The 12,366-nt window shown below is 34.8% G+C and overlaps 1 protein-coding gene across 23 annotated transcripts in view; it reads right to left on the bottom strand.

Moving 5' to 3' along the window:
• The window catches only part of CASK (peripheral plasma membrane protein CASK), a 194,445-nt gene that overhangs the window by 68,582 nt on the left and 113,497 nt on the right, over nucleotides 1-12,366 (bottom strand). For 3 of the 23 annotated variants that reach the window (XM_073963069.1, XM_073963071.1, XM_073963070.1), the window contains exon 3: nucleotides 9,261-11,187. The exons of 19 other annotated variants lie outside the window; for them this stretch is intronic. In XM_073963069.1, the coding sequence (XP_073819170.1) occupies nucleotides 9,261-9,695 (435 nt within the window). In that variant the 5' untranslated portion in view covers nucleotides 9,696-11,187. Of the gene's footprint in view, nucleotides 1-8,579; nucleotides 8,647-9,260; nucleotides 11,188-12,366 lie in introns of all 23 variants that reach the window. One more of the 23 variants, XM_073963082.1, reaches the window with a different exon arrangement.

Here is a 12,366-nt window from a genome sequence, read left to right as displayed (position 1 = left end):
TTTTTAATTCGAATTATTCCATTTGTAATTCGAATTATTCCATTTGAAATTCGAATTATTCCATTTGTAATTCGAATTATTCCATTTAAATTTGAATTATTCTATTTGTAATTTGAATTATTTTATTTGTAATTCGATTATTCTATTTGTAATACGTAACATTTTATTTGTAATTCGAGAATTACATGTGTAATTCAAATTATTCCATTTTTAATTCAAATTTTTCCATTTGTAATTCTAATTATTTTATTTGTAATTCGAATTATCCCATTTGTATTCGAATTATACCATTTGAAATTCGAATTATTCCATTTGTAATTTGAATTATTTTATTTGTAATTACAATAGAATAATTCGAAATAGAAACAAAACAATTCGAATTACAAATATAATTATTCGAATTACAAATGGAATTACAAATAAAATGATTCGAATTACATCTAAAAAAGATGTAGTAATGACATGTTTCTCTGAAGCGATTCGAATTCAAATTCGTTCGAACTACTACCAAATTTCTGTTTTTGAAACATATTTTATTCATTTTTGTTTTCAATCAAACAAAAATCTGCAGAAATTCGAACGAATTTGGATTCGAATCGTCTCAAATAAACAGGCAGTTACTATTACATTCCTTTTATAGTTAGAATTATTTAATATTTTATAAAAAACAAAACATTGTTCCACAACATCCCATACGGGACAAGGGAGACTTCTCTCATATCAATGAGTGCACCCCGATTCATATTAGCTCAATGATATGGGACCTACTGTTTATCGCAGAGTCCGAACGGCGTGTCCTAAGACACCACTTGTAGAGAAGTTTTTCAAGGCTGAAATACTCAAGCAATGTCGCCAACATTACTGGGGGGGGGGGGTGTATTTTGCCACCGTTGAAAAAATGTTTGGTGTTCCCTGGCCGGGGAATCGAACCACCGACCTTCTGTGTGCATTGCGGGCGTGCATACCATTTATTTAACACTACGTGTTGCCAAGTGCCATTTTACATTTTTTGCCTAAACGTACTCTGTACGGTTTGGCGTACGACCACGTGTTGGTTTAGTATGTTGATTTGTTAAGCTTGGTAGACCTAAGTCTATGCAAATAAAAATTCCTGTTTTATTCTATTCTTCCCGACGCACAGAGGGGAAACATAGGCATAATGTTGCTCAAAACTCAAAATATGAAAATCGTTTTTTATGAAAAAAATGATGATAAACGGCAACCAGACTCTTTTCTACATTTGCTATAACCATCCTCGACTTTGTAAGATTAACTAATCCAATGCAGCAGTCGATTGAACTCAGCCATACTGAAAACAAAAAGTAAATTTTCGAAAACTAAGAAATTAGGTGAACATTAAAATGACATTATTTTCGCGAAAATTTATATTTTACAAGATTTATTGTTTTTATGCAGTCTCCGAACAAGATTGGCATTTAAAATTTTCAGATTGATTTTACATCTTTGCTCTTTAATAATGGTGATAGATATCCTCTTGAAATGAAAAATTTGTATGATAATTTTTAAGATTACTACAATTTTAATAGTGAAAAAGTCTATTTCCCCGTCGTTTTCCGACCATAGTTTCTTCTAATGTTTTATGCGCTTGAGTCTCAAATATCAGATTCAATCATAAAAAATTGCTCATATTTGCGCCATTCCGAAAAAGTCTAATTTTTCTCAACAAAAATATGAAATATTTTTATATGGAATTGCAAGGTTTTCTCACATTAAATTTTGTTCCGCCGTATAACCGGGACTCTTATTTATCAGACTAAACCAAGACCTATCAAATATGTTTGCATTATTCAGAAACATTCACGGCTTTTCTCATGTGAATTGAGAAAAATTTAATTTAAGTAAGTTTCAAAAAATAAAATTTGGAATGAAATATATGCATATGGGACTATATATACATCTGTACCGATTTGTTTGAACATTGGCTCAATGTTTTTTTAGGCTAGTTCAGGTTGCATGTGTCAAATTTCAGGGATCAGATGCGAATATATATGGAAGCTGCATCCAAATCTGGACCGATTTTCATTATTTTCTATAGGATTGATCCTTTTACAGAAGATATGCTTTGTGCAAAATTTTATATCAATCCGACTATAAATGAGCTTTCTAGGGCTTTTGATCAAATTTTAACACACATTTCCCCTCTGTGCGACGTTTCGTCAATGTTTGTTAACATATTCAGCGGATTCGTAATAATTAAGAATATATTCATATGAACAGAAAAAAATGGACAACGATTTGATAAACAAATTCAAATATTCAATTAAATTTTGATTGATTTTTTCCCGATAAACGAATTGTCATATTTACAAACGTGTTTATCAAACATTTCCGCAAACATTTTCAGTTTTTTTGACGTGCTGTTTTTAACGTAGTTATTTATTGAAAATACAATTACTTTTATTTCATCATCTTTTAAAAAGTTAGTTTCTTTTTAGTTAGTTACGAAATACATACAAATTTTGATAAAGCTATTTATCGGAAACGTTTTTTTCTGTGTTAGGTTTTTCGTCATAAAGCACACGTAATAACACATACTTAATTTTAGAGACAACTTAAATCTATAACACAGAGGTTTGTATTGCAGCGCGGTAGTTAATGTTTACAGTTACTTGACAAAATTAATTTACCAGAAAATTGAATTGTTTCGTGAACATTTTCGTCCGACCATTTTCCACAATTTTCGACGTGGATTATCACGGCAAGAGTGCATCGATAAAACTAAATCTTTGTATGACGATGAAGCACTATCCTATAGCACTGCAAAAAACTGTTTTTTTTTTTTTTAAAGTAAAGAAAGCTAAAATTAAGCAAACATTTATGTTTTGTTTACTGTAATTTTAATGCATTTGAATTTCGTAAATGTAGATTTAGGATGAAATAAAAATTAGAAAGTTACATATCGATGCATTACTTTATCAACTTTATGTCTTAAAAACTACATCATTTCATGAGAGATAAATAACGATTTATCTTTTAATACATCTGAGTTTGGGTAAAAGAGTTAAAGGCAAGTATTAGGGAATTGAGTACATCTGTGCATATAAGTAGTAATAATTTACTAATGTTTTTAAGTTTACCCATTAAACGCATTTATTGAGATATGAGTTTGATACAATAAAAATCATCAAGCTTAACTCTAAACGAGAAAACTATTAAAAATGATCTTCGCCCTAACAGGCAAAATTTCAAAAAATAATTTCAACTCTTCATACTTGATAGACAGCGGAATTTAATGCAACCCCTATTTTTGGTCCGATTCATGTCAAATTTTGAGACTGGGCATATTTTTGGCTTCTGATTAAGTTTGCATATGCAAACTTTCTGCATTTTACATATTTTCTTATGCAACAAATTTATCAATAAAATGTACAACAATGTTTGGGTGTACATTTTTTCTGTTTAAAATTCTCTTCAGACAGCGGCAACGGGTAGATCTACATTTATAAAATTTGGTATGTAGAGTACAAATATATAAATACTAGCGGACCCGGCGAACTTCGTCTCGCTATTAAGGAATAAAATTTCATACAAAAACTCAACTTTCGATTTTCCAATTTTCCGACTTTTCCAGAGAGATTTTCCAAAATTTTCTTCCGTAAAGACCTTCTCCTCGAAAATACGAATAACTGACAAAAAATTTTACAGAAATCGGCCTAGCCGTTCTCATTTTATGAATTACTATACATTTTTTACACCATTTTTATATATATAGATTGCGCTACCGAGGAATGTGTGCATTAAAAGTAAAAAATGTGCGACAAAAAGTTGTGGACACGTGGTAGTAAAATATATAAACAAATAATTAAAATTCCATTATACGTGTTTACAGATGAGCCCAATTCACGCTTAGCTACGAATATTCTCCTGCAATCTCTTGGGGGTCTTTCTAAGTTTTAAATGAGAACTTAGTAAAAGATAATTTATTTAATTACGCTTGACAGAAATACTACATACAGTTAGCTAAGTAATTGGTTTTCAATCGAAAAAAAGAAAACTTTTCATGCATTAATTAGTGAAAAATGTCAAAAAGTTGTGATAAAAATGTCGGGTTTTTTGCAAAAATTAGTTAGTCGAATTGCTTAAGACCAGATTAAATGCATAAACAAAAAATTAGCCCACGTAGTTCAACTATAATAACCAGGGCTTCGGAGTCGAGCCATTTTTGGTCAGACTCCGACTCCGACTCCAGTCCAATTTTTTTTCTCGACTCCGACTCCAACTCCGGAGTCGACTCCGAAAATAAATAAAATAAAATTCACAACATAAATTACAGTCACATCAGTTTGAACTTTCAAAATACATTACATTGGGAGGATACCAAAACATAGACCTATATTGATCGTTTTTTTTCTCGTTGACGATACGGAATACAAAGTAACAAGCACTTCAGCATACCTCACACTTCAGAACATGTAGCAAAACCCTTCAAAGCAACTGCAATCGGACGGTATCGTTACAAGGTTTCTCTACCTAAACACCGACATACGAGTATATTTACAATTTTCCGAATTTAACTTATGTACCCAATGATACTCGAAATGTCAAATTACCATAATTACTGACCGGTAACACTCTTTGTAATTTTTTGAGTTATGGAAAATTAACGATATTTTAACACCGCAAGGTGATAGAAGACCAAAATAGCGTATTGCCCTTTAACATACACTTTCGTGGTTAAGGTTACTTGAAACCTTTATGTCAAAAGGTAGCATTTTCTTCAACGTTTAGTACGGCTAAGCCGAACTGACAATCGGGAATGATTAAATAGTTCTAGAAATTTATATATCCACCATCCTATAGAGGTAATGCTGATAGTTTAACGTCAATTTGTTTAATATTTTTTCATTCCTCAGCATAAATATATTGACAAATTTATCCCAGATGCATGACTTGATCGAAAAATCATTTGATCCCTTCTCATCGAAGAACAACAGGATAGCATAGTAATATCTACTTAAATAGAGAGAGAAATGGTTAAGTAGGTTTACTTATAGATAACCACCCACTATTCTATAATAAAAAAGCAGACTTCTTTATAAAAGACGCATGGTTCTTCAAAAGAGCGAATATGTCGTTTAAAAAATAGCAGGAACATCGTCTTTAAGAAGATTCTAACTTTTCTGATACAAATTCAGCAAATTCAGATTTCCCTTAAAGTACAACAATGTCTCTCATAGAAGTGCAACAGGTTCTTTCACAGCAGACATAACTGACTTCTAATAAAAAACAACAAGAGAAGACCAGTTAGTCTTCCATAAAATGGCCTGTAAATCTTCTAAAAGATCTTCCCTAAGTATATTTGGAACATTTAAACATTATTCCAATCAATTGACCAAAAAATGTTTCCGATATGCATTTTGTAGTCAAAATAGAGATTATGGGCCATTATTATATGTGTTCTTTTATTATCTGATGGATTTGAAAACGCAAAATAAACCATTTGTATGCTTTAAAAATATAATTTTTACATTAAAAGTTAATGCCAAGAAATTCAATCATCACTTTTAACTTTAAGTTAACCGGAACGCTATAAATCTGTTCGGTAAATCCAAACTATAACAAAAGAAGACATAATAATGGGGGTAAGAGTTTTTTTTTAAATTATGATCATTTAAGTAATTTAAATTGATTTGACAAATTTTGATAAATGTAGAACAGATTGTTGCCCGGAGTCGGAGCCGAGCTTTTTTTTCACGACTCCGGCTCCGACTCCAGCTAAATTTCCTAGACTCCGACTCCAGACTCCGACTCCGAAGCCCTGATAATAACCAGAACTAATAATTGACATGTTATACAAGGTGGCAAACAAATGTTTTCAAAATGTTATGAAGGTTTCAAAATACCCAATTTTTTCGGTAAATACTTAAAAATCATGACATTTTATGATTTTTATCGTTAATAAGAATTAACTACTAACAAGTATCAAGGTATATAATATCCCTACTATGAGGGTTATCATATGGCCCCCTTGGACCAAATCGTATTACATATAAACAATGTCCTATGGGTCTCAAACCGGGAATATCTGAAAACCAAGAAGTTTTATAAGTTTTTTTTAGTTCACCAGGATGGACTGCCATCAATTACTATAAATATTGCCTACAGAACAACTCGATCAGGAGGGTTGCCAGATCGACTAAAATAGTGCCAGGTCTTATTAACAGCAAAAAAACCGACATTTTTATCACAACTTTTTGTCATTTTTCACTAATTAATGCATGAAAAGTGTTCGTTTTCTTAGATTGAAAACAATTACTTGCCACATTTAATACCGCCAGCGTCTGCTAACCTTTCATCAAACCTACGTTCTATGCGGCTACTATTCTATTATCAAAACAAGTGAGCTAAGGTATTAGCCGGGACGGGGCCGACCCTTTGATACCCTACACCACTATCCCTGTGTATATTAACTTTTGAAATGGAAAGGCAGATATTTGAGGTTTCTTTACCATATTTCTTCAGTTTTGGACTCATAAACCTTTCAAATGTCACGCCTTTTGTAAGTTGTTGTAGTCTTGAATATTTTCAACACAATTCAGTTTAAAATTTTGACTTCATAAGTTTTTTCTACCGATTTCTTCATAAGAATGTTTTTTGTAGCTCTAAGTATCGATTTTCATCATATTCCAAGGCCTTAATACACATTTTTTGTCGAATATATGTTGCAAATAGACACTATCGGCCTTTATTTTTATTTATCCATAATTTTTTGTTACATTTTACCACATCATACAAAGGATTTTTGTAAATTCGTAGGGTGGTTCTATCCGGGTGAACCATTAAAACATGTTAATACCTTGATATTTTTTCATAAAGCGAGTAGAAAGTACCGTTATAACGCATATATAAAACATGTTAGGTATTGAATATTTCAGCTATTATATACTCTTCTCTCCTATCGTCAGATATAATGGTATTTGTATGTAAAATTAGTTGGTTCTATTTAGATGAACCGTAGTGTTGTAAAAATGAGCTGCAAATATTCAATATTGTATATTTGAATCACCATTAGATTGATTGGCTTTAATCTTATTAGAAATTATCCTTAAACCAATCCAAGTTGCCACAAAAGAAGAAGAAAAATAAGTAAACCCACAACATCTGTTTAGTTATCGGATTGGGAATCGTCAAAGAAGCCAAGGGTGATCGTCCTATAATAATCTATAATGTCGTTTCGAGGTTGGGTAAGTGTGGAAAGTAATTGTAATCACATGGGGAAGGTACCAACTTATTAGGTTGAGTCAAAGCAATCTAATGTGTCACGAGTAAAAATGCAGATAAGCAAAGGGGCGAAGTGACCCCCATAGAAATCCACAATAACATTTTAAGTGTTCAACAATAAGATTGAACATTTGATTGAGAATCTTCAACATAGAAGTGATAATAAAAATAATAATTTACTATAAGTGGTAAGTGGAAAAAGAAAGGTACCCCCTAAAGGGGTTTTGTACTCGAACCCCTCGAAAATCACTGAACAGATTTTGTTAAGATGCATATAAAATTGTAGGTGGGGTAGCACTGGGTTCATCTAATATCATATACAAAATTTCAATAAAAATATTATTACAAAAATGGAATATAGGGACAGCTTGACGCCTTTTGATATGTGTTTTATGTTTTACTATAGTCAATAACCTACTTGGTTTATTAGCTTGATTAACAGATTACATGTTTATAGTACTCCAAATAAAAGCATAGATATTTGTCATTAAAATAAAAGTGTCAAAACATTAAAATTGGGATAGATAAGAGCCTTTGCAATAACTCTGATATTAGACCATCGACATCAACACTTTTTATATTTCTTTTTCAGGTTCTCACCTGCAAATATATATCCAACAGAAGCCATGGAAATGGATGGATTAGCGACTATTGCGATATATCCGTTGTTTGACCACATACACCAACCCACTTTACATCGCTTTTAGAAAAACCTCCTACAGAAGTGGAGATATTCGCATATCTCCACACAAGTTGTTTGCTCGAGACATTAACTTTGGTATGTCAAGGTATAGGTCTACGACCATTACTTATAATACTTATAATGACCTCCCCACATAGTGGTGTATGGTATAAACTCTTTGGGAGGTGTTTAGGCATTGATAATTTCGAATGGTGAACATACTAAAGAAATCATCAACATAACTACCGTCTACTTCTGTTTCCAAAATAAGCGATATTACCTTTGACCACCACAACCATATCATAACGCTTGCTGAACATTGAATCTTTGCCACTGTCAACGTCGTTGGGGCCACATCGTTAAACAGACTATGGATGCTTCTTAATACATACAAGTTACACTGGCTCAAATAGTGTATGACAAAAATTGGTATCTGCTTTCAATGATATTGCACGTATATGCATGCAGTGTAAGGCTCCGAACACAAACACGCGTGCCTAGAATTTCGCAGTTATATGTATGTTTAACAATTCGTGTGTTGGCTGTGTTGTGGGAGCCGAACAAAATGTGTTTGTGTATGTGTTTGTGGGCGTATAAGTTGGGGTTTTTTTCTTTTTCTTAATTAAGATTGTATTTGGAACGAAAATAATCTTACATGGCGTTGGCACAGTGTGCCGTGTGTAATGGTCGAATACATTCCAGCGGGATTTGCCAATGCTTACCTGCAAAGAAATATGAGAAGTAAAGAAAGAAAAAACAAATCAAAATTGAGTTTTCAACTGTTCGCTATAAAGTATGTTAGTTAGTAAATGCGGATCCCAGTTTATAGAATGTTGATGTAAAACATGTTGGTCTAAAAGCAGCACGGAAATGACATAATTCGATAAATGTATTGCATTTCCATGAGTATGTGTATGAGTGTGAACGTGAACGGTTGTGTATGGTGGGGTATCCATTTTGAAATATTATTCTATTGAATCAAATGAGATATAATATACTAGAGGCAAAGATTCTTTTAGTTTTTGGCTCGTTCTGCACGAAGCGATTCTATTCTCTACTTTAAAAGCAGATTCAAAGATCTTAAACGAAGCAGAAACACAAAATAGCAAAAAAATATCGGCATATTATTTACAGTACTTGTTGGTATTTAAAACGTTTAATTATTGGATTCTTTCAGATTTTCGTTTGTTAATTTCATAATTAAAACATAAGATTGTCAGTAAGATTTGGAAATTTGCAACAATAACGGAACTATAAATATAAGATTGCAGGAATGGGAGAGGGGGAAGGTGTTCGTTTGGGAGATGGTGTTTAGGTATTAATTTGTTATTCTTACCTGATGTCCTGAACATATGGAACCGTTGGGCACCCGTACACGGAACGGACTGTGAACCGGGCATGAAGTGCGTGGACCCCAACGAGATGATGAGGGCCCCTGTATTGACATGCTACTTATGCTATTTGAACTACATGGATTAAAATTGGGTGGCGGAGGCACTGGTGCCGCTGGAAGCCCTAGGCTGAGATTATTAAGGCCGCTCATGCTGCGACAGTGGCCGCCGCCCAACACTGAGGGTGGTGGGGGCATAACATCTTCCATGGAACGGCCTCCCAAGGGTATGCCGCTGAGAGAGATGTGCGAACCAAGCAGACTTCCGTTGTTATGGTTGTGACTGTGAGTATGGCTACCGCTGACGCTGCCGCCGCCACCACCGGACGACATCATCGATTGTGTTAATGAGGGATGCATTGCATTGCCGTGTGGACACATAGTGCCCGCAGAAGGTCCAATTGACGAGCAATTTCCTAAGCCCACTCCTCCGCCGCCGCCGCTGCCACCTACACAACTTTGTCCCACAGCCCCTTGCGTGGACGACCATTGTACACAGCCACCACCACCACCGCCGCCAATTCCTGCCGCTCCCCGAAGGTTATTTGTATGATGTGAATCGCAGTAGTGATCCACGGCAAAACTATCTTGGCTACCAGAGCATTGCAATCTGTGCGGTGGCGGTGGAGAAGATTGACGCGAATAAATCTTTAACTATTTGTAGTCACGCTTCCGCCAGCAACAAAGCTCTCGTTACCGTTTTCTTCGACAACAACAACGACGTTTCCCAAAATTCTGTTCATTCACTGCTAAACTCGTAAAAAGAGTATTGTCTGATTTTGTAGCAAATCGACATGTGTCTGTGTCTCCGAAGAAAGTAAGAGGTATCGTTGTCGGTCTTGCTGTAGCATAATTCATACAACTTATGGTAGTGTTATTCCTGGGGAAGTGGGTGATGGTGGTGCAAAACCATTGGAAGCGGATCACAGTTCTTGTTCTAGTTGTCGTCCTTTCAGTATGACTTCTTGATGTAGCGGCGTTTTTTTTTTTATTTTCGCGCAGTGGTATTGGATTGATTCGTAAGTGCTTGAGTGAATGTCTATGTGTATATGTATGTATGTGTGGGTGGTGTGAGCTAGCTTTTATAACAGTTAACAAAACAAAACTAGCATCGAACAACTTTTTCCACAGCACCTTAAGTTTTGTTGTGTTTGTGTTTTTATTATTAACTTAACCATTTCTTTTTGGGGTTTGTTTTTAATCCTAATTTACAACTACACATGTACCAATGCATCCTCTAATAACTAGTTTACGTTCGGTGCCATCTGCGGATTGTGTGTATGTAGGTGTGTTTTGCCATGTGTTAGTGTTGGGGGTGTATTGAGAACTTGTTTCCAGGGCTAGGGAATGGGGCTGCGCTGGGCTGTGCTAGTCTTCCGTGTGGTGCTGGCTTATTCGTTTGCGCTGTACAGAAATGATGTGGAGGGGAGTAGTGCTTGTCCTTCTTTCGGTAATATTGGGTGGCTAATTAATTAATTGTTGTTTAGATGTCGGATGTTCTCTCTCCTGCGCCGAGTGCCGTAATCTCTACTAAATTTGATTAAGTAAATGTCTACGGTTTGTTGCGGTGTGCCTTTTGTTCGGTTTCTTTTTTTTTTAATTTTTAATTAAATGATCTTCATAAAATTTCAAGGTATTTTATTTGGTTGTTGATTTTATTAGTTTTTCATCACATTCGTTTGCTTTATTATTTTTTTTTTTTTTTGTCCTTGTCGGGATTAGTTAGTTTGGAGTAGTTTTTTTTTTTCTTGGAAATTTAAAGTGTTTTGATTAAGTTTTAGTTTTTGGTGATTAAGAATTGTTAGCATGCGTTTAATTGGTTTTAACTTTAATATGGCTTAATTTATTATTTTTTAGTTTTTGGTATTTAATTCTGCAATTAAAATGTGAAAAGCAAAACAATCAATTAGTCCTTTTCTAGGCTAAAGAAACACAAAATTCGTCTACCATTTTAATGTGTACCATTCCAGAGTTGCTACGGGAAAAGGAAAGACAAAAGAAATGGAATATTTACAATGGAAATCTACTACTTAGGCACTAATCCTCAGATAATGACGATTAGACGAATTGCAGCACAGTACTTTGTGCAGTTTCGTAAATATGTTCTCTTCTCATCTGTAGCACAGTTTGGAATTAAATAAAATTGAAAAGTATGCGGATTTTATGTGAACTCTGAAGTTAGTCATAATTCTTGTGCAATAAATATTCTCTACAAGTGGTGTCGCGAGACACGCCGTTCGGACTTGAGCTAATATGGATCAGGGTACATTCATTGGCATGAGAGAAGTCTCCTTTGTCTTAAATGTCAAACACTGGAGTGCGACGTGGGTGACGTAGGGGATGGAAGATACCAAGGAACGGTCCTGACCGGCTTTAACATGGCAAAGCCCAGGATTTATCTTGGTCCCTCTTTCATCTCAAGTGGACACTGTCTTGCCCGTGGTGTCACCTGGGGAGATGCCTTTAACACCCGTTAAAGGTAGTGAGATAACATGCGCCGCGCGTTCACCCATAAGAACGTTAAAAACTTGGGTTTGGGCGTCGGGTTAGTAACGCTCCCCTAGAAAAAGCAGCCTACTATGAAAAAACGAAAGAGGTGCAGTTTACGCATTGGCTGATGTACTTGAAAAGTACAAGGCCGACATTACTGCCATACAGGAAATAAGATGGATTCGGAAAGGCGTCACAACAACACCTAAAGGTGACTCACTGTATTATAGCTGCCATGACACAACGCATGGGGCGATTTTAATGCCAAAATTGGAAAGGAGAATATCTTTGGCCAACAGTCGGGAAATTCAGTCTACACAGTGAAACATCTGACAATGGTATGAGGCTGATAGACTTTGCAGCTGCAAAAACGTGGTAGTTAGCAGTACCAGATTTAAGCATCTCGATATTCATAAGGACACTTGGCTGTCTCCAGATCAAAGAACAAATAATCAAATTGATCATGTTGTGATAGATGGAAGACATTCATCGAGCGTTTATGTACGCTCGTTCCGAGGAGCATTACCTTGTTGCAGCAAAGGTACGTACCCGTCTAAACGTT

The sequence above is a fragment of the Musca autumnalis genome, unplaced genomic scaffold, assembly GCF_047663935.1.
Source record: "Musca autumnalis isolate F117 unplaced genomic scaffold, ASM4766393v1 scaffold_1, whole genome shotgun sequence".
In the NCBI taxonomy this organism is placed as follows: domain Eukaryota; kingdom Metazoa; phylum Arthropoda; class Insecta; order Diptera; family Muscidae; genus Musca; species Musca autumnalis.
The sequence above is the reverse complement of the archived record's forward strand: the minus strand, read 5'-3'. Positions and strand labels throughout refer to the sequence as shown.